The sequence below is a fragment of the Neomonachus schauinslandi genome, chromosome 10 (assembly GCF_002201575.2).
Source record: "Neomonachus schauinslandi chromosome 10, ASM220157v2, whole genome shotgun sequence".
Taxonomy (NCBI): domain Eukaryota; kingdom Metazoa; phylum Chordata; class Mammalia; order Carnivora; family Phocidae; genus Neomonachus; species Neomonachus schauinslandi.
The window spans coordinates 115,513,331-115,538,508 of record NC_058412.1 but is presented as its reverse complement, the minus strand read 5'-3'; the positions used below and the strand labels follow the sequence as shown (position 1 = coordinate 115,538,508).

Below are 25,178 nucleotides of genomic sequence, written 5' to 3'. Positions count from 1 at the left end.
ATTTAAAAAAATAAAGTTTGGAGTCCCTATTTTAAGTTCCCACTGTTTTCCCCTTGGCCCAGATGAGGCCCAACAATATATGAGGAAGCCACTAGGACCTCTGATGACACAGCCCTGCAGGACAGCCCCCAAAAAGTCCAATCAGGGATTCCAGTCACGATAGGCAATGGCCCCATGACTGTACAGCACTTTCTAGTTCATATAAAGTGCTTTTATACCCATTATTTCACTCAGCCTTCTCAGCAACCCCATGGAATGGCAATTCTGGTCCCCCTTTAGATGGGCTGACTAGGCAGCAAGGCTCAGAGAGGTGATATCACTCACCCAAGAACCCAGTCCAGGCCTTGTCTACAGCTTCTCCTCATCTCCCAAATCTTCAAGGGCCTCTAAATGCCAGTGGGGCCTGGAACCCAGTTAAATGGTCCATAGCTCCAAGGTGAGCTCCTGGACCAGAATTCTTTCCAGCAGTGGACTACACTTCCTGGGGCATCAGTGAGGGGCAAGGGTTGGAACAGACCCACCTCTGAGTAAGACCCATCTTCTAGCAGTTCCAGCTATGACCAGCAGGTGGGGCACATTCCCAAGCCACGGGGCCCTGAGCCACCCGGAAGCTCTGCAGCCAGCTCCCCGGGGTTCATCCTGCCCTGCTCTGCTGGAGTCCCACCCTTTCAAAGCCTCTGCATTCCTCCTCAGCCACTGCCAGGCCACTCTGGTCAAGACTCTCAGGGCCAGAGGAGTGGGGCCTGTACCTGGATCACTAGACCAGCCCCCATGGCCCAGCCCAGGGTACCAGGGGTGACCACAGAGGCTCTCAGTAGCTGCAGATTTGCCCTCCTTCCATAGCACTGGACTTAAAGGCCCTCAAAGCATCCCGCATTTCGTGAATCACCAGCCAGGAAACTACCACAGCATCCTCACTGGACGAGGCCCTGTTATCCGGCATGTCGAGGCCATGGGGAGAACGGATTCAATCAAATGTTCACTTAGTAGGTTACAACTGCATCACCAAATTTCAAAGCATGGGAGGACAGTACATACACAGTTGACTCTATCCTGGTCTTCCCATGATTTGGTCTTGCTCCCAGCAGCTGTGATTTAACAGCAAATACAATGGCCAGGACACAAGAAAAGCAGGTTCTGGCCCCTCTTTTATCAGCTATGACACTGAACAAGTATGTTCCCATTCTGGGCCTCAGTGCCTCATCTGTAAAGTGATGAGCTTAAGTCAAGTAGGTTCTGAGGGTCCTTCCAACTTTAAAAGGGGTTCTGGGGGGGGGCACCTGGGTGACTCAGTTGGTTGAGCATCTGACTCATGATTTTGGCTCAGGTCATGATCTCAGGATCGTGGGATCGAGTCCCACATCGGGCTCCCTGCTCAGCGTCGAGTCTGCTTGTCCCTCTCCCTTTGCTCCTTCCCCCTGCTCATGCTCTCTCTCTCTCCTTCTCTCTCAAATAAATAAAATCTTTAAAAAAGAAAAAAATGGTTCTGATTTGAAAATAACCTTCTGTATGAATCCCAGGACTCTCAAAATGAAACAATAATTAACTCCTATTGAGCATCTAGGTACTCTACCAGTCCCTCTATGCTTGATCTCCCTGGATCCTCACAACTTTCCTATGAGGTAGGTACTTTTATTATCTCTGCCTAATGGAAGCTCAGAGAGATTAAGTAATAAGCCCAGAGTCATCCAGCCAGCAGGAATCAGAGCCAGAATTCAAACCCAGGTGGTATAAGTCTAGATCAGCTGGGTTTGAGACAAGTAAGCAGCAGTGCTAGAGAGAAAACACCTAAGTATAAATGGGGGTAAATACTGCCAAGATTTAGCAGTGCTAAAAATAATAGCTTGGGATTATAAGTACAGGAATTCTCAAAATCCTATCTTTATCTCTTTTTCATTTGAGAAAATATCCCATGCTTTCCACTCTGAAAGGCATGTGGGTGTGGGATCCTTTTCTGAAGCAAGACGCTTGGGTCTAATTTTCTTGGAGGATCTGTTCCCCTCTAGTGGGCTCCGAGGATCCTTCCAGGAGGGAACACCCCCTCACACACACACACGCCACCCATCTGTGTTTTCACAATCGGCACTAAAGGATCTGGTTACTGGATGCAACTGCTGGGATTCTCAAAGTTTAGGGGGCATGAGAATCCCCAGGGCACTTGTTTAAAATGCTGATTCCAAGGCTCTATCTCCAAATATTCTGATTCTGTTGGTCTGACATGGGGCTTGTCTAATAAACACCCTTTTCCCATTATACTCCGGGGAATACACCAAGCCACGGTAAGTCTTTTGAGTTTTTCAAGGTGGTCCCTGGGGCCAGAAGGATTCCAAGATATAGTGAATTTGTCTTTCCCAGCCTAACGCACCACCGCCCCCCACCCCATCCCCATCATCACCTCATGCAGCAACTGGGGGAGGCATACAGGTGTGGAGGATGAGTATAAGTTGGTGCAGAGCAACTTTCCCGACCCTCTTTACCCAAAGCCCCTGTTGAGGGGTTCAGGGTGAGACCTACCTCGTTGACTTTCTCAGGGGTGCCCTTGGGGGAGGGGGAGGCAGGAGAGGAGGGCAGCCTGCGCTCCCGCTCCCAGTCTCGGTCCCGGTGGATCAGTTTGCTGTTGGGTTCCTTCAGGGTCCTCTTGAGCTCGTTGATGCTGGCCTGGTGCTTGAGCAAGACATCCTCTGGCTTGTCTAAGAACTAGGGGTGGATGGAGAGGGCAGCGGGTGTTAGAGGAACGGCTCTGAGCAGGGGATGGTAACCGTGGCCACTGCTGCCCTACATCAGCAAGGTGATTCCCATCCATGACTCCATCTCACCCTCACAGCACCCCATGAGCCAAGGGCGCAGAGATGATTAGCCCCAACAGGTACATGAAGCACTTAAGATTAAACAGAGGAGCAAAAAGCACTTAAGATTAAGAAGAGGAGGCTTCTGGTCAAGCACCACCTTTTCTTTCCCCCTGCCTGGCTTCCGGCCTCAGAACACCCAAGGCAACCCAGATCCCCGAAGACTAGGTGAGTTCCCACTGGTGCTGTGCGCCCAGTCTCACCTGGGCATGGAGGTGACTTCCTTTTGGTTACAACCGAGGCACAGTGAGAACTGGCCAACCCTGTTCACTGGGCTGCTCTGGCCCACTCCCTGGCCTCCAGGGCCCTGGTCCCTTCCTCTGGCCAAGACTTGGACCGCTGTGCTTAGCAGGATCCCCAGCCTAGACCCCTCTCAGCCTGACAGGTGAGCTGCTCAGATACTAAAGCCAGGGACACCCAGAAAAATGAGCCCTGCTCCCACACAGGAGCCATGAAAAGACAGTGTTCTGCATCCTCTACTGTGAGCCACTACCCTTCCTAATCACCCAGGGTCTTGCAGTTACCTTGCAGATACCAACTCCTCAAGAGCAAACAGAGTGAGATATGGCCAGACAGAGAAAAGATGGTGCTGCGGGGCATTCAGGAGGGCAGGAGAAACGGAGACTGGGAAGAAGAGAGCTAAGTCCCAGGGCTGGGCACAAGACCTGAGCTGGGGAGAGCTGCAGTCAGGGGTGTGTCTGCCGTTAAACCGCCAAGTCTGAGCTTGAGCCAGTGCAGCATGAGAGAGTAATCTGCCTCGAGGTCTTACGGGTAGGGTAGGGCGGGTGGGCTGTTAGTTCAAGCACCTTTATCTGCAAGGCTGTTTGAGGATTCTTGTCAACTCAGTTCAGGACAAGAAGTGGACCATCTCCACTTATTATGAAGTCAAATCGGCAGATTCTGGAAGATCTACCTGGAAGGCAAGCTTGCTCTTGGACAAGGCTGAGATCTTCCCCTGGGCTTACCTGTTACCGCCATGACTGACGTGTGCATTACCTCGGGGAGGAGATTGATGCCACTGAGGCTTCTGCTTTCCCTCCAGACATCTGTCTGTACTTCCTATATCCCCTCCTGAGCTGGACGGCCTTAGAACAATGTCTGAGAAGTCAAACTGATAGAGTTTGCACAAGGGGGTGGGTATGAGCTGCAATGGACCCAAGATGTGGCTTGTGACCTTCTAGCCTGATCCTGCCACGCTGCCCCTGTGTGCACACGGCGTTCCCGGAGGCGAGAGGGAGCAGTGGAACCCTGGGATCCTTGATTAGGGTTAAGGGCTTTGGGGAAACCTAGTCCAAATGTCTTGCTGTGCAGTTGGGGGACTGGGGCCCAAGGGGGCTTACCCATGACCCTCAAAGAGTCAGGCTGAAACCCAGCTCACGTGATGGGCCAAGGCCAAGCCCTTAGGCCCCAGCCCCTGGTCCTTTCCCTCAGGCCCAACAACAGACCCGCGAGGCAGTGAAGGTTCAGAGGAAGAGTTGGGGACTGTGTGAAAGGGAAGAAATCGTTAAGGCAGAGAAGTTAAGTTGAGAGAAGCCAGCAGGGAGAGGAGGAAGGAGAGGGAGGAGAAAAGGAGAAGAGGCTCTCCTTGCAGAGCTTGAGCAGCAGGCCCCGAGGGACAGCAGTGTGCTGGAAGAGGCAGAAGCATTCCGAGGTTCCTCCCTGCCCCCCACGCCCACTCCCACATCGGTTGCCCGTAGATACAAAAAGAAGCTTGGGGTGAGGGCAGAGAGGACACAGATGAGGTGGAGGCATGACCAAACGGTGGTGCGGGGAGGAGATGAGTCTAAGGAAGGGTTTAGGTGGGGGCAGGGGAGATAAGACCAATAAAAGCATGGAATGGCCTGGAAGAGCTGATGGACACAGGTGGGATGGTCAGCAGTTGGGAAGCAAGCATGGGGTGGTGGGAAGAGGCAGAATGGGAAGCTGGTTAGAGGGAGGGAGGGGGGAGGAGGGCAGGGGGAACGAGTTGGCTAGGGGGTGGGGTCTGAGCAGGGAGCTGGATAGATGGGGGTGGGGGGAGTGAGGGTGGGGGGCGGCGAGGAGGGGTCATAGGGGAGGAGGAGTAGGGCCGAGAGCAGAGGCAAGGCTGAAGCTGAGACGGTGCCAGGACATGGGCCTGGGGTGGACTATGGGATGGTGACAAATGAGCTGGGGATCTGAATGGCTGGGTAAGTCGTGATGGGTCCCATGCAGTACCTCCTGCTTGTGTCTCGGCGTGGTTTCCTGCTCCAGCTAGCGAGATGCAGGAGGAGGGAAGGAACCAGCAGGGTCAGTAGAGCAAACAGATTAGAGGCACCGCATGGCCCAGTACGGTGCAGCAGGTAGCCCAGAGGGCTCTCTCCCAGGGAACAGAGGCCAGGGAAGCTGGTGGACCACCCGTGGGGCAGTGAGGTAGCCAGAAGGGGCAGGGTGGGAGGCAGGGAGCTGGCCCGGGGAGGTGAAGAAGCGGGCCGGGGGACTGGCGGCACAGCAGGCAGTCACACTCAGTAGAAGGGACTTGAGGGCTCTGGGTATTCACGCCTCTGCGGTCAGCATGTGTGTTCAGGGGCCTGTGCGCCCAGCTGCAACCGCCTGACGGAGCCATGCTACACCCGTGTGCACCCACGGCTGTGAGCGTGCATGCCGCCTGCACATCTGGATGCATGCCCCTACTCTAAGAGGGGCCTACAGCTGTGAGTGAATGCATGCTAGTCTGAGGCCACGTGTGCCCTCATGATGTGTGCACAGGTATGTGGGCAATGCGTGGGACAGCAGGAGGGGACACACCCGAACCTCATCCTTGTGAGGACCCACAGGGACACCCTGTCATGCTCTGGGGAGGAAGGGGGCCATGCGGATGAAGATCACAGTCAAAGGGGCAAATTAAGAGTGGGCAAGAGGAGGCTGGAGTCCTCTAGGGGACAGAGTGCCCCTGTGGGGAAGCAGGACAAAAAGAGGGGATGGGTGCAGGGTGGGCAGCATGCCTACCACCCACCACCAGGGGATACTGAGGTATTGGGCAAGGTCCTTCCCATGGTGCATCCCATAACGAGGGTGCTCCCCCACAGCTGGGAACACCTCAAGGCCAAGGCCGAGGCTAGATCCAGAATCAGCCTCCTGATCCCAGGTCAGAGGGTATGAGAAAGCCAGGCTCCTACCTTTAGCTCCTTGATCTTGGTGGGGGTCCTGACCTCTCCTTCCTCAGCCTCTGAACGCCTACCCCCAGACTCGCCATCCTCCTCCTGCTTGTCACCGTCAGGTCCCGTGTCATGGTTCTCACTAACCGAGGCCGGGCGGGAGAACTCTGCTAAAATGGGCAGAGATGGCCGGGTGGCCGTGTGAGACCTCCCCCAGGGGGACGGACAGGGAGCCAGTCCTGCCACCTGCCCAACCATGGTTGGAGTGGAGCAGCCCCAACACGTTGGGGATAAGGAGCCAGCACACAGAGAGGGGAGGCAGACTTGTCCAGGTCACAAAGAGCCACCTCCCAGCCCCGGCCCCCACTCCTGACTTCTACAGCACCAGTGCCCAGGTTCAAATCTCAAATCCATCGCTTCTTGGCTGTGTGACCTTGGGTAAGTTACACAATCTCTCTGGGTCTCAGTGTCCTCATCTATAAACAATACCTACTTCAGACAGCTGGGGGAGGAATGAATAAGCTCATGCGTGTAAATACTTAGAAGAGAGACCGGCACAGAGCAAGCCAATTCAATCAATGCTGGTCCACAAGTGTGATGTTTTTGTTGTGGTGGTTGTGACAGAATACTTGCTTGACCATTATGTGGCAGTACAGAGTTATTGTGAGATTAGCCTTTACCAGTGAAAGCTAAAGTTCTGAGATCTGCAAATAATTTAGCCCCTTTATAAATCAGGGAAAGTTCGGGCGCCTGGGTGGCTCAGTTGGTTAAGCGACTGCCTTCGGCTCAGGTCATGATCCTGGAGTCCCTGAATCGAGTCCCGCATCGGGCTCCCTGCTCGGCGGGGAGTCTGCTTCTCCCTCTGACCCTCCCCCCTCTCATGTGCTTGCTCTCTCTCATTCTCTCTCTCTCAAATAAATAAATAAAAATCTTTAATAAATAAATAAATAAATAAATAAATAAATCAGGGAAAGTTCAAGGGGACTCCGGACATCCTTCTCACTCACTGGCATTCCAAAGTACTTTTCTGAATAGGAGAGAAAGGGATGCAATGACAGGCTTTACCCTAAGCACTGGGCACAACCCAGCCTATGCCCATGGATTATGTCTTGGTGGGAAAAAATGGCTGGAAAACACAGAAAATGACCAGAGCACAGATTATCCTTAGGATTGGCCTAGATTAAAAGAGAATAATTAGCCTTTCTATTCATATATATTCACTCCACAAAGTGCCCTTTTATGCACATTATTTCATTTGATCCACGCAATCCTCTGTGTTGATGGCTAGAATGGGAATCCTTATCCTCATTTTACAAAGGATAAATTGAGACTCTGAGAGGGGGAAGGTCCCACTGACGACCTTTCGGTGAATCAGGACAAAGACCCAGGTCTCCTGGTTTAGAGTCCAGGCTTCTGTTTCTCCCTGGATGAGCCTTGCCAGCTCTAGACCAATCTTTGCTACCCTGCACAACCTGGGCTTCGTTTAGGCCCTGGCATAGTAATGGAAGCTACAGGGGAGAATAGAGAGACTGTACTTTCCCTTCGCATAAATCTTAGTTCTCAGCCCTGTGCCCACTCAAGGAGAATAAAGAGCTTCCTCAGCCTCAAATGGACCTTTGCAAAACTGCATGTCTTCTCAACATAGTCAAGGAATCCTGGGACAGGTCTCACCTTCATACTGCAGGAAAAGTATCAGACTCTCCTGATCACCTGGAAAACTCCTACGTATCCTTCAAAACCCTGTCCAGTTGTCACCTTCTCTGCAAAGCCCTTTCTGCCCCTCCTAGACAGAATTAATCTCTCTCTCCTCATGGCTGCTCTGTATTCAGTACCCACTTCTCCCATGGCTTGAATCACCTTAAATGCTTACAAACCTACCATTCTATGAGCTCCTTAAAGGAAAGGGCCATACTTATTCTAACACTCAGAAAATATTTGTTGGGCAGAATTAACTTGCCTAGAGGCCTGCCCCCATGTGTTCTGGGAGTATCCACTGTTCCCCCACACAAGTCCCCACCTCTTTCCTTAAGCTACCCCCTACAAACCTAAAAGCAATAATAAACTATTATTGGGTATAATTTATTAAAGTCCTTCTATGTGCCAGGAACTGTTCTGGGTGTTATCATGTCTGGTTCTCTCTGTAACACAGCAAAATTGGCATTATTTATTTTGCAGAAGAACAAACAGGTAGAGGGGAAGTTCAGCTGCTCAAGACCCCCCATCCATTCATGTATGGATATTTATGGACCACTTCCTGGTCTGCAGAGAAGCTGGGGAGTATGATGGCTGGGATTTGAACTCAGATCCGCCGAACTGAATCTCCCTAATGCCCATGTGGCTTCTGAACCTCTCCTACTAACTCCAATGTGCACAGTCCGGGGAGAGTCCGGGGCCCTGAGTGCTGATGCAGGCCTGGGCATCTTTGTGTTTAACCAGCGCACAGGTGATTCTGCGGACCATGTTTTGAGAAGCCCTGGTTGGCTGGATGCAGGACAGTGTAGGGCCAATTCTCATTGATATGAAGGACACCTGTCAGCCCAGCAGGAATGAGGGCCGTGGAGAGCAGCATGCGGTTGGATGTCAATCAGTTCACCGGAACCAAAAGGATGACCGGGGACAACCAAACGCCTCAGCCTCGGTCGGGAAAGGTATCCCCAGCTCCACACTGCAGTCGCCATTATGCCACTGTCCTGAAATCTGTGAATCACTGAGCATCGTGGGCAGGGGCGGGGGGGCCCAGAAACCCGTATGGCTGAACGCGGGACCCCAAGAGCCCACGACTCAGGGAAGTTGCAGGAAGTGCAGACAGCGGCGATGTCACGTTCCAGTGGGAGTGATGCCGTAGGCTGGGCGAGACCATCAAGAGCGGCCTGGGGGCAACAGTGCTCCTGGGCCACTGGGCCTGGTGCAAATCAACTGGTGAGGTGCCCACCACTTTCCCGGCGCTCATCCCGGGGAAGCTGGTATGCCCCCACTTCCCTCTAAACACCACCCTTCCCTCACACCTCCAATTTGGGGCATACCTCCATCAAGGCTGCGGGACATGGTGTACCGTTTGCTGGAGGAACGCTCAAAGAAGGGTGCGGGCCGGTCAATGAGGGCGCTGGCCTGGCGGGTTTGCGCCTGGGTCCTCCCACTATATCGGAACTTGGAGCCCATCACCAGGAAGCCCTTGGGCGGGGGCTCGGGCGACACCAGCCTGCAGTGGAGGGAGGAGGGGGATTAGACCTACGTTGCCGGGCCCAAGGCTGGACCACAGCTGGCCTTTCAGCCCACTGTCCCACCAGCTACAACTCGAAGTGACCCACAAAGGGAGAGACTTGGGGAGGGGGGCTTTCCTGGAGTCCCTCCCTCCTAGCTCCTTCTCCTGCTTCCCCCCTCCCGGAGCATACGTGTACACTCATGGCCTCTGCGCACGCCCCGTGACCCCACCCCAGGGGCAGGCTCACCGGAAGAACGTGTGGTGCTCTATGCAGACCTTCCACAGTCTCTTGGCTGACCGGTGGTTTGGGAGCTTAAAGCCAATTGTGCTCTCAAACTGCTCATACTGCAAAACCAAGGAGGGTGGGTTAGAAGCTAGGCCTGGGCTCTCTCGCCCCTGGTCCATCCTTTCTGAACCTCTTCTCAGGCGTGTGCGACTCTGGCCTGTTTATTCATTTATTCATTCATTTATTCAATAAAGTGGACTGAGTCCTTACTCTGTGACAGGTCCAGTGCTAAGCAACAGAGACACCATGGTGACCAAGACGGAAGATTCTCCGGGACAGGGAAGGGGTGCTCTGATAATAAATTAGTAAACAAGATCATTTCAGACACTGATAAGGGGGCATGAAGGGAATGAACAGAGACGTGTGATGTGACAGAGTACCTGGGCAGGTGCAGGGGTCAGGATCTTAGAAAGGGTGATCAGGGGATGCCCTCTAACAGGTGATCTCTGGGCAGACATCTGAAGGATGGGAAAGGAACCAGCTATGTGAGAAGGCAGGGAAGAGAATTTCAGGTAGAGGGAACATCAAAAGCAAAAAGCTGGAGGCAGGAAAGAGCTCGGCTCATCCTAGGAAGTCAGTGAAGGCCAAAAGGGCTGAAGCACAGTGTGGAGGGGGTGGGCAGAGATACGTGGGAGACGTAGCCGGCCACATGTGGGGTTCAGACAGTAGCCCACGAGCCAGACAGCTCTTGAAAGGGTTAAGGCAGGAGTGGGAATGGGGGACGGTGATCTGATGGAGGGGACTTTTAAGCTCTCCTTAGCAGTTATGAGAAAAATGGCCTGACATGACCATGGAGGCAGGGGGACCAGGGAGAGGCACCTTGTAGAGATGCAGGTGAGAGATGGTGGCAGCTGGTGGCTGGGACAATGGAGAAAGACAGAAGCAGATGGGTTTGCATTTATTCTAGAGGTACAAACCAATGGACTTTTTGATGGGTGAGATGTGGAGGCTGGACATACACGTTTGTGTGTGTGGTCGTGTGTTTTGGCATGTGTACATACTTGAATACTACATGTGAGCAGATAAATTGACATGGATGGACAGGTATTCACTGATCTGTGTAACCTGAATGTATGTGGTTATCTTTATACGTGTGCTCCCGTGTGTGTGTCTGTGTATGCTGCACGTGTGTGTGTGTGTGTGTGCGTGTGTTGTCTGTGTGCAGGCACATACCTAAGGCATGAAGTCTATGTAGAGAGCCCCAGCCTTACCCAGTACCCTAGCAATGCTCTCCATGTATCCTAAGTAGGAAAGAACCCAGGCTCAGCAGTCAGGATCCTCTCCGTTCTAGCCAATTCCAGTGAGAAGGAGGGGTTCCCAAGGCAGGCTCACCTCCCCAGGCCGGATCTTGATATAAAAGTTACTCCTCTTATAGGAGATCTTGAGAATCTTGGGCCAGGCGAAGCGGTTGATTCTCAGCCGGTCCCGGTAGATGAGCAGGCCATTGGCACAGACTCCTAACATAATGTCGATGCCCTCGGAGTCCTGCATGAGAAGACACCATCGAATGGCAGGCCTGGGGTCCATGCCTGCCACGCACCCCAAAACTCCTCCCTGAGCTCTGCTTCTGATGAGCCCTCACGATCAGGGTCAGAGCCTGCATGCTGGGGAGGCCCCTGACCAATCTCACACAGTCATTCAGCCATTCACTCATTCATTTTATCAGCCGTTCACCCCGTTCCTCATTTGATCATTCTGTCAATCACTCAATCACTGATTCACCGACATTTAGTGGCACCTATGTGGTGGTGCTAGGCCATGTGCTATGTGCTAAGGATACAGAAATAAATTGAAGCCTATGTCTTGATGAATGGATAAAGATGCGGTGTATACATGTACAACGGAATACTACTCAGCCATCAGAAAAAATGAGATCTTGCCATTTGCAACGACATGGATTGAACTAGAGGGTATTATGCTAAGCAAAATAAGTCAATCAGAGAAAGACAATTACCAAATGATCTCACTCATATGTGGAATTTAAGAAACAAAATGGAGGATCATAGGGGAAGGGAGGGAAAAATAAAACAAGATGAAATCAGAGAGGGAAACAAACCATAAGAGACTCTTAATCATAGGGAACAAACTGAGGGTTGCTGGAGGGGAGAGGGGTGGAGGGACGGGGGAACTGGGTGATGGACATTAAGGAGGAGACGTGATGTGATGAGCACTGGGTGTTGTGTAAGACTGACGAATCACTGAACTCTACCTCTGAAACTAATAATACACTGTATGTTAATTAATTGAATTTAAGTATCAAAAAACTTGGTTTACAAACTAAATAAATAAAATTACATCATGGTAAAAATAAATAAATAAATAAAGCCTGTGTCTTTCCCTCGTGATGCTCCCAATCTGGTGGTGGTACAAACAGCTTCATAATATAATATGAATATAGAAAAGTTATAAAGATTATGGGAAGATAAAGGGTGATAGAACTTTGAGGAATGAGAAATATGACTATAAAAGGCTTCAGGCTGGAGGGAACACAGGGTCTGGCGCACCAAGCCCTCTGAAGCACAAGGGACACCCCCCGCCCCCAGATGCTAGGGGGACTCCGGGGCCCAGCAGTACCTTAGCATGGTGCAGGTCTACTCCATACATGGAAAGCTTCTTGGCGTTCTCTAAGAAGTGGATTTCTGCTTCTCCTGGAGTCATGCCCCTAAAGGAAAGAACATGATCACAGGCAGCCATGAAAAGGCCCAGGCCTAAGACCTGCTGGCCGAAGGTGGCCATGATCAGAACCTGTAATTCTAGGAAGGCAAACGTTCTGGAGTAGGCATATGGCTAGGCCTCTCGCAGTCCCTCCCCTCTGCTCTCAGCCCTCGCTTCCATCCACCCAACCCCCTTCTGGTGTCAAAGCTCAGGTCCAGTCCTGTCTCCTCCGGGAAGTATTTAAGGGATGAGCTGGGAGCCGGAATTTCTGCTTCATTCTGCCACAGAATTCAATGTGAGCCATAGATTCTAATTCTCTGCGGCTGCAAAGCCGTCGTGGAAGCCATGGTTTGTTACAATCACCCAGGGGCTCCGAAATGATCACCCACGTAAGACACTCCTCTCAGAATTTTCTATCAGAAACCACTTAATCCCCCCCCCGAGGAGCAGGTGCACATTCTCCTTTCTGACAAGAGAGTTACGTAATTCATCAAGTTCCTTCTTTGTTTCGGCTGCCGGGGAACCGTACATCTTCCATTTAAGCCACAGCAAACATTTAGTGAGCATGATGTGCTGGTCACAGTTCCAAACCCTTCACGGGCATGAACTCACCGAATCCTCGTAACAGTGAGGTCGGTATAAGGTCGGTGTCCTCATTATTCCCACTTTATAGAGAAACCAGCATGGAGTGGCTGAATGACTCGTCTCAGGCCACACAACTATTCAGGAGCAGAGTCGGGACTTGAATCCAGACAACGTGGCTCCAGAGTATGTGCTCCTTCCCAACCTCTTCCCTTACATCTGTGTCATACCCCCTGGGCCTTGGGGTCCTCTGCTCTGTCTGCCTCCGTGAGCGGCCGCAGAAGATGCCTGGACACTAGGTGTCCATGTGCTTTCAGTGTCAAAAGAGCTGTAAAAGCTAAAGGGATGGCCATTGCCTTTCTCCACCCATATACGAGCTTCTTTCTCTGAGTTATTAGGACTCTTGCAAATCCCTCCCACATCTTGCTACCTATGGCAGGGACAGCATACAGACGGCAGGTGGGCCATCCCTCCCTATTCCTGAGCCCCGGCCGACAGTGCTAACCAGCCGAATGGTTTCAATGTCCTGCTCAACACAGAACGACAACAGCCGCTGCTAACCAGTCAGAGTTGGTGTGCAGAGTCTCTGAGGGACACACTTGCCCCTGGGGACCTAGCATTCTGTCACACCCCAGCAGGTTCTCTTCCCCCTGTACACGATCCCTCCACATCTGGCCCTCAGCTTCCTCCCCAGACCCAACCCCCCTCAGGCCTCCCATCCTCATTAGCGATGAGATAACTTCACCATACCCACCCCCTCACATGCACACACTTTACAGCTTGTGACGCACTTCACATCATTGGTCAGTTGGGTGCCCATAACGACCCTGGACTCAGAGCCCAAAGCACTTCCCACTTGAAGGGATCCTAGAGACCATTTAGTTCCAGGGGAACCCCCCCCACCCCCACCCAGGGATGGTACCAACCTCACAGTGGCATTTGGGAATGGGGGAGGGGGCATTTTGGTTATTACGATGACTGAGAGGGTGTTAGGGCATTTAATGCCTGGAGCCAAACATCCCGCACAATGAATTCTCCTGCCCCGAATACCAACAGCTGAGACAGACAGATCATCTAAATCCGACCACGTGCAAGTGAAAAATGGGGCTGATAAGTTAAATAGTCAGCCCTATGATGACCCATCAGGTTAGTTATCTTCTAACTCCGAGAATAAGGCGCTTTCTGTTGCACAATCAACTATTCAACCCCCAAGATCACAGAGCAACAATAAATACGTGGTGTCTCTGTACTATGTGCCATGTAGCCCCCAACAGTGCCAAGGCAGGTTCTATTAGCTCCTACACTGAACAGATGAGGAACTGAAATGACCCGCCCAGATCCCCTGGTTAGAAAGTGGCAGAGCCAAGAATGTGAACCCAGGCAGTCCGGCTGCAGAGGGCAAACTTTTGAGTTTTACACCAAGACCGAGACAGCTAGTGACTACCATTCCCATTTGATAGAGACCCAGTGGGCTGAGATGATTGGCTCTCAGATGCACCTCTGGTCCGGTCAGGGCCAGAGTCAGGTGGGGGACTTACAGCCCAGCACCTGGGGCCCTAGTCGACGGCTGAGAAGCCAGCGGAGGCCCCTCACCTGTACGTCTTGTGCAGTTCCATGATCCTCTCCTCCAGTTCCCGGGTCTGGTTGGGGGCGAAGCGGAGCTCGCTGACATAGTTGCCTACGTGCTCCTCGGCGTCATAGTCGCCCAGCTCCGCCTGCACGGCGTAGGAACCCAGCAGGGCATGTGTGACAAAGGAGCATGGCAGCCGGCCCGTGATGATGTCCGCCCTCAGCTGCAGGCACAGGTAGTATCTGGAGAGAGGGGAGAGTGGCCATGGGCACGGGCCCCACTCCCTCCCTAGATGCCCCCAGCACCGCTGCCCACCCATCCATCAGAACCAAACCACCAACACTCAGCTCAGTAGAATAGGAACGTTCCTGACACTGTCATTTCAGGTGTTGATGATTTGGGTGTGTCCAAAAGACGGTTTTGTCCCATTCCACCTGCCTTTCAGCATTTTGTTAATTTCTAACTTTGAGGGATTTTTCCTACTGTGGGAACATTTGAAATTTCTAACTCATTTTCAAGCTAAGTAGGACTACTTTGCTGGTTAGCCATTTTTTTTAATGTCATGTATTTTTAATCATACAATTAATTATATTCTTATTGTGGAACAAATGCAAACGTTATTTAGAGGTGATTCTAAATTTCCTCTCAACGTCCATTCTCAGCCCGAGTCTCCTCTCCTAGAGGTCACCCCTATTATCCAGGTGGTGTTTTGACCTTTTTTCCCCCATGGTACAGAAATGCATGTGTTTTGATTCGTGGGTGTTTTTAACATGTACACAGGATCAATGGTACATCTTACTCTCCAGCTTGCTTTTTCATGCACCTAGTGCCCTTCCATATCAGCACAAACAACTTGACCTCATTCATTTTAACTTCTGCACCACATTCCACAGTGAGGACAAACCTGGCCACCAATGTTTTCTCAAAACCTTTTAATTTTGCCTCCAGCTCTAAGTGAATTGTCTAAAAACAAATTGCTTTAAAAGAAACATCTCCAGGGGAGCCTGGGTGGCTCAGTCGTTAAGCGTCTGCCTTCGGCTCAGGTCATGATCCCAGGGTCCTGGGATCGAGCCCCGCGTCGGGCTCCCTGCTCCGCGGGAACCTGCCTCTCCCTCTCCCACTCCCCCTGCTTGGTTCCCTCTCTCGCTGTGTCTCTCTCTGTCAAATAAATAGATAAAATCTTAAAAAAAAAAAAAAAGAAACATCTCCAACCACAAGGATATTATTTTTTATAACTTTATGCACACTTGGATGATTTTATAATTTTTAGATCCATTTTAAACCATTTTTTAATTGCTTTTTCGGTTACTGCATTAAAAAAAAAAGTTTCAGTTCATCCTCAGCCAGTGATGCCTCCCTGCCCATTTTGCCATGTTTCACCATTGTTTCCAATTGCCTATTTCTTTTCCTTTTAAGTGCTTTTTACTCAGTATAATTTTTAGTACTGCATGACATGAAGCTCTGGCAAAAAGTACGTGCGGCCTCAGTGCGTGCTCAGGCCGAAGGCTTAGGCTCAGAATCAGTGCGGCTCAAACATCATGGGCACCAAGTGTGGGCTTAAGGGCATCTTGTTCAAGTCTAAAAATTCGAAAATCACTGCCAAACACCCTGACCAATATTTCATTTCAATCAATTTGTCATTCTGACCAGTTTATTTGGGGCCTGGATATTTTCGACTAAATCAGCTGCTACTACCACCCCCTTCCCTGAGGTCATCCATGCTAAGCAGGGCTGATTTCCCTCCTGTGTCCCTAGAAGCCCAATGCCCAGGGTCTAGCACAAAGAGGAGAGATACCAGTGGGTAAGACCAGAGGGATGGGGATTAAGCCGGTCTACAGCTCTCAGCGCTCCTGGAAAGGAAGTTGAGACCCTGTTGCTGAATCTTGGATCCAAGATGACCCTAGGGGTTAGAGCAGGGCTAATGAGGCCAAGGCTTCAGGTCTGATCTATCCCATGGACATCCGTATTATCCCCCAAGGCCAGAGTCGGCATCGTGACTGCGGCCCGTTGCGTGGCAAAAAGGCAGCCAACATTCAGGAGGGACCCAACAGGAGAGAGAGAGGCTGGCTTAGGAGCCCTTCCCCTGCTGCAGGAATAACTCCAAGCCCACATCTTATTGTTGGTGGCATGTAGGGCCCCGCACATGGATGACACAGCCCCCGGATATCATGAAGTGAGACTCTCTCTTTGGAAGGGGCTTAGATAAAGAGAAGGGCCTCTCCCTGCTCTGATTCCAGAGGCAGGATGAGCCCCATAGAAGTTCTCATTCTCGAGAATGCTTTGCACCCCTTCCACCCTTCAAGCCACGTTATTTACTGGCCCTGAGGCACAATGAGATTGTACACACAATCCATGTTCATCCCAGCAGCCCAGGCTTGCCTCCATGGGGGGCCAGGGGGTTACGGTCTAATTTGACCCTTACATGCCTGTCAGGTACCCAGGGCAGCATGTGGGACCAAATTCCTCCCTGCAAAGGCGTCTGCGCTCTACTCCCTCCTTATCCCCTAAGTAAAATGGTGCTCCTCTCAGAACGTGACGTGTTTGGCTTGTCCCAACCAGAGATGGCCTCCACCATGTTCTTAAAAAGTCTGAATTAGTTGCCCATATTTAAAAATTGTGGATTTTACTGTCAAATCTCTCGCTTCACTTCAACAAGGGGCCCAGTTCCCACATAGCAGGGATGGCTGGAGCCGAACGGCAATTGTTTGAGGTGGCGCGTGTCCTCTTGAATTTCAATTCCAATCAATGAAATGGGTCCCGATGCTGCCTGGGACGCCTCCCCTCTCCGAAGGGGAGGGTCAGCTGTCACTGACCGCTGTGTTTGCGCCACCTCCTCTTGCGCTGAGTCAGCTTCCTTTGTCGATGCTGTCTGCCTGGCCTCGCTGGGCATCTGAGTTTGCAACTGTCCTCACGTACTGCCCCGTGCCTACCAGGCCCAGGTGTCCTCATTCCTAGTCACATGGCCAGCACGCCCACGCCCCCTCCACAGCCCTCACCTTGTGATGTCTTCTGTCAGCTGGGCAGGGTCAGGGGGGTAGAACTTGACTGTGAAGGCAAAATTCCAAGGGCTGCCTGAGAGGAGTAAATAGGGGAACAATCAGAGAAGCCCCATCACCCCAGTGGGTGGCCCGGATGCACCATCCCATGGGCAATTCCTCAGGGTTTTCTCATATCTGTAATTCCAGGACAATCCAGTCAGGAAGCCTGAAATAATATTCCCACTTGAAAGATGAGAAGACTGTGAAAGTTGAAAGACTTGTGACATAGCAACGGGAAGGAAGGTGGAAAGAAAGAAAAACAGTGGTGCATGCCAGGCCTACTCGTCATCACGAACATCACTTCAGTAAACCTTGCAACAACCCTATGAGTAAGTCTGATGATCATCCCCATTTTGCAAATGAGGACACTGAGGCCCAGGCCGTAAAGTGGCCAGACCAAGATCACTCAGCTAGGAAGCAGCAATGCTGGGGTTCAGACCCCAGCCTCCTGGCTCCAGAGCTCGTGCTCCCTCCTCCACACCAAAGTCTATGCCACGGGATGTTCATGGAAAGAAAACAAGTCACATTCAGTGGGTTCCCTGGGGTCCCTGGGTGACTCAGTCAGCTGAGTGTCTGGCTCTTGGTTTCAGCTCAGGTCATGATTTCAGGGCCCTGGGATTGAGCCCCACGTCAGACTCCATGCTCAGTGGGGAATCTGCTTGAGATTCTCTCTCTCCCTCTCTCTCTGCCTCTCCCCCCTCTAAAATAAACAAATCTGAAAATAAATAAATAAATAAATAAATGGGTTCCCTAACTTTGTACTTCTCAAAGCCCCCACCATGCCTTTGCAAACTGCACCCCTCTAAAGGGGACATGCAAATAGTCAGGGGTTTCCCAAACTTATTTGACCTGCTGTGTCCATTTCTCATGGGGCATCCTGCCAGATTATGGTTCCTAGGAACACCCTTGGTAAGACTCTGCCCTATGTGGGGTCGGCTCCATCTCAGATGGCAGAATGGGGTTATAAGCAAGACCTAAAAGGCAAATGTAATGAGTGGAAAGTAGCAAAGGGTATTTCACAGGGATAAATGTTTACCTCACCCTGAGATACAAACAATCAAGGGTACACATGTAGGTACAGAGAGAAATAAAGGTTGGGGCTTTAGCTGGAAACAAGCTCCGCAAGCCAAGAGAAGGGATGACCACATGAGAGAGAGGAGGCCTTGGGGAAAGGCTGCAATCTAGAACAATGGGCAGACCACCCCTGGGGCTCTGCAAGGCCCAGCCAGGGCAGGACCATGGTCACCAAGGGCTGGAGGCCATGCGGTCACTACCATCCTTGTCCCTATGGTCATCACCACCTTCCCCATACAGCTGTAGCATCTCTAGCACTTACTAGATGCTGGTCATTGCACTTGCTAGGAACTTTATGTGCACATGGAGGAGTCTGATCTTCATGATGATCCTGAGGTAAACCTTTCCTTTTATAGATGAAGATTCGGAGGGGGTAAGTCACCCTCCTGGGATCGCTGAGCTAGTCAGCGGTGGAGAATGGGGATGTAACCTCTGGTCATCTGACCCCAGAACCCAGGCTCCTGACCACAGCTGACTCCTTGGAAAAGGCAGCCTCAAAGAGAACAATCTTTGTCTCAGGAGTAGTAGCAGCAGTAATAATAATAGTAATAGATAATATGTACCGGGCGCTGCTATGCGTAGGCACCATTCTAGGTGCTGTACACAGAACAGCTCACTTAGCCTGCACAACCACCCTAAAGGTAAGTAGTCTTGGAGTCCGGATTCAAATCCAGGCAGTCTGGCTCCCGTGTCTGTCCTTCAACCATCACACCAGACTACCTCAGGAAAGCACCTACTATGTGCCCGGTGCTGTCCACACATAACTGGCACCCTCGCCTTGTGAGGGATGGATCACTAATCTACTTGCCAACGAGAAGCAGGAGCCCAGAGAGGTGCCCCCAGTGCCCTCGTGATGGGCACCGAGATTTGGGAGAAAACAGACCCAGCTCTGAAGTCCAGGGCACAGGGTGGCGCCTCCTTCAGGAGGCTGAGGGGCTGTCACAAAGAAAGGAGCAAACAATGGTGGGGTGGCCGGCTGGCTCAGTCAGTGAAACATGTGACTCTGGATCTCGGGGCTGTGGGTTTGAGCCCCACGCTGGGTGTAGAGATTACTTAAAAATAAAATCTTAAAAAAAAAAATTGTTCCATAGGGCCCCAGAAGGCAGAACAAAGATGAATGGGTAGAAGTCCCAGGGGTAGGGACGGAGACTGTGGCTCTGCTGAAGGGGGCAGGCCTGCTCCTCCGTGAGTGGAGGTGGCCACAAGCAGCAACCATTCCCTGCGCCCGGGCTGTGCTGGCCGGGGCCGCAGAGATGGGGGACCAACTCCCTGCTCTGGGGAAAGAGGCTGAGCTCCAAGGATTCTGCTGTCTGCTTCTCCTTCCCAAACTCCCAGTCCTCCTCAAACTGCACACTCAGCTGCCTGTATGTGTTCCAATTCTTTCAGGCATGAGAGGCGGGCCTCCCAGCTGGGCCGCGACTCCTAGGGACAGCCCGAAGCCCAGGCCTAGGACCCTGTCAGGCCCAGAGGAGCGGGCTCTGTCTGTGTGCCTGCCTCTTTGTCTTCAACTGACAGGAGCCTCCAGGAAGAATCCCTCCAGCCCCTCCCGGAGAGTCAGCTAGCATCCCTGGGCCCAGCTGCCTGTTGTCATGGCAACAGGCTCTGCTTTCCAGCCCCGGGGACCAGGGAGTCCAAGCACAGCCAAGGGGGAGGGGCTCCCAGTGGAGGCATGTCTGCTTCTAGGCTCCAGGTCTCCACCCACTATATGCCCCCTGGCTCAGGCCACCTACCTCCCCCCTTCTGCCATTAGAAGGCTGCTCCACCCCTCGCAATATGCCTTTCCTCTCTGGGCCAGAAAGGACAGGTTGTCTCTTCACTCCAGGCCTTGAAAAGAGAGCAGGATGGTGTTGGGAGGCCAAGGCTAAAGATCTGGCTTGGCCAATAGTTCACTCTGTGACTTTAGGTAAGCAACCGCCTCTCTCTGGGCCTACAGTCACCCCATCGTTAAATAGAGAAGATGACTCAGACCAGCACATGCCTTGCTTTTCCCTAACATGTTAACTCCTATCCATGGGCAGTGGTCTGCAGCGCTGTACGGAAGAGGATTCCGAGCCGAGTCAAGGGTCACCGATCACAGAAGTCTACACCCATTGGACTGGAAGGAGGCTGTCTGCAGGCCATCAATATGTCCCCTTGTCCTAGATGATTCTGCAGGTCCCTTCTAGAGCTGCCATCCTGAATGCATCTACGATTCCTCTGCTAACCTGCTATGTGACTCTAGATGGTCATTTCTCTTGTCCCTCCTTCAGGTTTTCATTTAGAAGACAATGCCCTGCCTTCCCCCAGATCTGCTGTGCAGAGCAAGTGAACTCATGGGTCCGAATGCACTTCCCAAGGAAGAGGGAAGAGCATAACTGGGGCTCCTGCAGCCTGGAGCCCCCACCCTCCCTTCCACAACATTCCCAACCACAACAGGCCACTCACTCCGGATCTGCTTCTTGATTTCCTTGGAGGGGTCCAGCCAGTTCTGAAAGAGAAGACAGGGTTCTTTAGAGGGAAGATGGAGGAGAGGGCCAGATAGGGCTATGAGACAGAGACATCCCGAAATAGCCTGTCAACAGCCCCTGGCGGGGAACACCCTTCTCAGGCTGAGCTGTCCAGGCCCTTTGGAGCTGGGAGGGGAGGGACCGAGGCCAGGATTCCCCACAGGGTTTGGGCCCCTGGGCCTGGGGCTGGCACCGCCCTGAGGCAGCTGGGTGGGCAGCTGCAGTGGGACCAGTGGGAAGGAGGAAACCCAGACAGGGTTTGTGTCTCAGTAAGTGTCTCAGTTCCCGCAGGAAGCCAGGCTGTGGCTCTCCAGACACCCATCTGGGGGGTGACTGGCAGGTCGCCAAGAAAGGTCTAGGTGGGAGGGGTAGAGACAGAGAACTGAGACAGATAGGGCTGGCTGAACCTTGGCTATGTGCAAACAGAAGGTGCCTAATGAGGATCTGAGGACCGACGGAAGGCGTGGGATGCAGTCAGGACTAGGGGGGCCTAAGACAAGAGGTCTCCCCAACAGCAGGCCTCCCCTGCCAACCCTGTCCACCACCACAGATACCTTCTGGCTGTCGGCGTCACAGAAGGTCAGGCCGAAGTAGTCCTTCTCCAGGAGGTTGAGGTGCTCACAGACCAGGTCAAACAGCACCTGGCCCCGGCCGTGTTTCTGAAGAGGGGAGCAGAGAGGCTGTAAGGCTGAGACACACTCCGGGGGGGGCTCCACTGGGACCACCTGAAACCCCCAAGAGTCTCTGGGCGTCTAAAGAGGATCTCAGCCCTCCTGCCACCCACCTCGCCCTGCTCTCCGAGCCCCACCAGGTCCTAGGTGACACTAATGCCCAGCTCACCAGCTGCCTTCTGCCAAGCCCTGCTGGGGTCCTCCTAGACCTTAAACCTACTTTGGGGAGGAGGGGTGGGGGGTGACCGATTCCCCTTCCTTCACAGAGATTAAGAGAAGGAGGTTAATTTTGACCCAGGAAGCAGAAAACCAAAAGTCTAAGCTTGAGTGTAAGAGGGAGAGAAAAGCCACCTGAAAGATGAGGGACGTGGGCAGGGGACAAGGGAAGGGCTCAGGACTCAGGGTCACAGTGTGAGTCTCCTTCCCTGGCCCTCCCCTTACACGAAGTCTGAGTGAAATCCAGGGCAGCCCAGCCTGGAGTGCCACCTCCTGCCTGGGCAGCAAGTAAGGTTTTTATAGGGGCTCCTGGGGCCTAGATGAGCCTCAGCTGGAAGCAACATTACAGCCACCTTTTCCCACCGCTCCCAGAAAACCAGGCTCAGTACCTCTCTGAACCACCATGTGGGCCTGAGGATTCGGAAGGACAAAGCCCAGAACCTGGCTAGGTACTCCAAACCCACAGGTGTGAAGATGAGCACCAATAAGGGGACCACAGGCTGGGGGAATGTGCAGCAGTCACTGTCCAAAGAGGGTGGGACTCCAGAGAGAGGGTGAGGTTCCTGCAAGGTCTGGCTCGGTCACCAGGGACTAGGACCAGGCCTAACTGTGGAGAGCAGCTTTGGGAAGCCAAGGGATTCCTGAGGCTGGAAGAGTCCTTCAGAGAGAATGGACCTGGCCTCAGCCAAACCCTCTACGCTCTCCTGGGGCAAGCTGCAACAGCATCTTGGGGCTGGTGTGGGTAGGAGAGAACAGATATCCCTTCCTTTTGCCTAGGAGTAGGCAAGATGTTCACCTTGAAATGCTTCTATAGAAGAAACAGACATTAAAAAAACAAAAACAGGGCGCCTGGGTGGCTCAGTTGGTTAAGCGACTGCCTTCGGCTCAGGTCATGATCCTGGAGTCCCTGGATCGGGTCCCGCATCGGGGTCCCTGCTCGGCGGGGAGTCTGCTTCTCCCTCTGACCCTCCCCCCTCTCATGTGCTTGCTCTCTCTCATTCTCTCTCTCTCAAATAAATTAATTAATTTAATTTAATTTAAAAAAATCAAAAAAAAAAATAAAAAAACAAAAACAAAACCAACCCAACTCTGCAGAGAAGAGGGGCCCAAACCGCCAGGGCCCAAAAAAAAGTCAATACCCCTTAAGCCCGGGGGGGGGGGGGGGGGGGTGGGGCAGGGGCACCAGGGAGAGAGAGAGGTGATTCCTATAACTCTTAGGGAAGGCCACCCTCTGGACCCTTCCATACACATGGAGAGGGCCAGGAATGGTGCCCAGACCGGGATGGACCCTCCAAGGGGATGAGTGAGAGCTCAGAATTAGGGTGGGAGTCCTAGCCTATATAGGAAAGGGAGACAGCAAATGTGGGGCCGGGGGGGCTGACCCCAGACAGGAGGTGTCTGCCCCTGCTACCCATGGTGGGACAGGATCATGCCACGGGATCTCTATGTGGCCCAGGTGACGGAGTCCTTCCTCTCTATGCCTGGTGGGGGGGGGGGACACCCATACCATGAAACCCTTAAGTGACCAGTTTGTCCTGCTGACCTGGACAGGGGCATTCCCTTCACAAGGGAAGACCCCTCTCTCCGCCCAATAAAAACATAAAAACAATTCTAGTTGAAACACCAGCGTCTGCTAGGTGAGACTGAAGAGCCCAGTCCGTAAGGCCTACCGGGCTAGAGATCAGCCCTGGGACGGTGACTCCTTGCCAAGGTACAGCCCCCCCTGAGAAACCTTTTCCTGGCGCCAACCCTGCGCCTCGTCTAATTCCATTTGCAATCATAACAGCCCTCTCCAGGCCTCAGTGCCACCATCTGTACAAAGGAGGGCCGCCAGTTCATCTCTCCAGGATGCCGCAGTCGGTCCAGGCCTCCATGAAGAATGGACGCTCTCTGGCTTGGCCCAGGCTGAGCGCACACAGAAGCCTGCCCTGGCTCTGGGGCCAGTCGGCTGGGGACCGGGCCTGTGGTGGGGGGTGCTCCCTACCTCCACCTCACACTCGTACTCAGAGGCATCGAGCAGAGTGACTCGGCAGATGGCACTCTTGTACTTCTTGGCAATCTTCTGGGGTGATTTCTGGGCTCTGCTGGGCGTGGTCCTCTCTGACAGGCCATCAGCCTCCCCATACCCCTTCTCCTCCATGTCTAGGCTCTGTAGGTCCAACAGGGGGAAAAGTCTGGTCAGTGAACTTGAGACCACAGCCTTTCAAGCAAATGAAGACCCAGTAAGGATGCAGCAGCTGGGGCTAAGATGGTCTCCAAAATGAGAGCCACGGCCCTCCACGACCCCCAGGGTGACCGGTGTCTACGGTTGGTATATACAGGAGGAGAACCAGAGCTTCTGTGTGCAACAGGGTGGGCTCATGGAAGGGGCCACTTCTTCAGGGGGACAGCCTCGGCAGGCAGGAAGCATCCAGAGCTGCCCTAGCTCCCCAAAGTGGCATGTGAGTTCTCAGAGCATCCATCTGGCCTCCCCCTTATCGGTCTGTCACTGGTCTAGCATGAGGCGGAGAGCTGGTGGACTGATCTAATGGAGGGAAGGGAGGTCAGAGCCCTGCCAGCTAGTCCTAACTGCCACCAGTGCCCTCAATGACCTTGGCCAAGTCCCCGCCCTCTCAGCCTGTCCTGAAGGAAGGGAGGTGTGAACTGGACAGCTAGATGATTCAGCAAGTCCCTTGTCCCTAATTTAGGGTGATGCATTTTGCTCTGGGGTCATACTGGGTTTGCCAGGCTAGAATGGGCAGGTTCAGGGGGTAGGAAAATAAGGTTGAAAGAACCAGGTTTTGGGAATCAGATCTAGATTTTATTTCCATCTGTCACTGGATAGCAATGTGACTTTGGGTAACTCACTTCATCTGCTGAGCCGCTGTTTCCCCAAGTGTAAAATGGGGAAATTAATATCACTCTCATAGAGGCGCCTGGCTGGCTCAGTCAGCAGAGCATGTGACTCTTGATCTCAGGGTCGTGAGTTCAAGCCCCACGCTGGGCATTGCGCTAACTTAATTAAAATATAAATATATATATATATATCACTCTCCGTAGGTTTGGGAGAATTAAATATGAAAGTGACCACAATGCCCCCAGCACAGAGCTCGGCATGTAATGAGTCAGTAATAAATCTGTTTCCGGCTTCCCTCCCCACTAAGAACTGGCCCTGGATGATGGCTGGGCAGGGAGAGGGATGCCCATGCTCTCAGGCACACACCTGTCCAGCAGGCCGAGTGTCCTGCTGGGGCGGGTGCTTCTCATTGGAGTTGGCCTCCAGGTGGCCGCCGTGGCCTGCGGGGGTCACAGGGGTGGTCGCAGCGGCGGCTGCCTCGGGCTGCTGTGGGGCCTCCTCCTGAGCCTTCTTCACCTCAGAATCGGGGCCTGTCTCTGTTGTCATGGTGACCAGCACGCCTGCATTAGCATGAAGGAGAGCACATGACGGGGGGGGGGG

The 25,178-nt window shown here is 52.7% G+C and overlaps 1 protein-coding gene across 2 annotated transcripts in view; it reads right to left on the bottom strand.

Annotated features, from left to right (window-relative positions):
- EPB41L1 (erythrocyte membrane protein band 4.1 like 1) overlaps positions 1–25,178 on the bottom strand; it is a 104,537-nt gene that overhangs the window by 27,752 nt on the left and 51,607 nt on the right. The window contains exons 2-14 of one of the 2 annotated variants that reach the window (XM_044918899.1): positions 24,945–25,138; positions 23,727–23,891; positions 21,410–21,514; positions 20,794–20,836; positions 17,254–17,329; positions 14,281–14,499; positions 12,025–12,112; positions 10,783–10,935; positions 9,412–9,509; positions 8,986–9,161; positions 5,984–6,132; positions 5,043–5,078; positions 2,515–2,697 (exon numbers count right to left, since the gene is read on the bottom strand). In XM_044918899.1, coding sequence (XP_044774834.1) covers positions 2,515–2,697; positions 5,043–5,078; positions 5,984–6,132; positions 8,986–9,161; positions 9,412–9,509; positions 10,783–10,935; positions 12,025–12,112; positions 14,281–14,499; positions 17,254–17,329; positions 20,794–20,836; positions 21,410–21,514; positions 23,727–23,891; positions 24,945–25,124 — 1,671 coding nt within the window. In that variant the 5' untranslated portion in view covers positions 25,125–25,138. The remainder of the gene's footprint in view (positions 1–2,514; positions 2,698–5,042; positions 5,079–5,983; positions 6,133–8,985; positions 9,162–9,411; positions 9,510–10,782; positions 10,936–12,024; positions 12,113–14,280; positions 14,500–17,253; positions 17,330–20,793; positions 20,837–21,409; positions 21,515–23,726; positions 23,892–24,944; positions 25,139–25,178) is intronic. The other variant, XM_021689264.2, reaches the window with a different exon arrangement.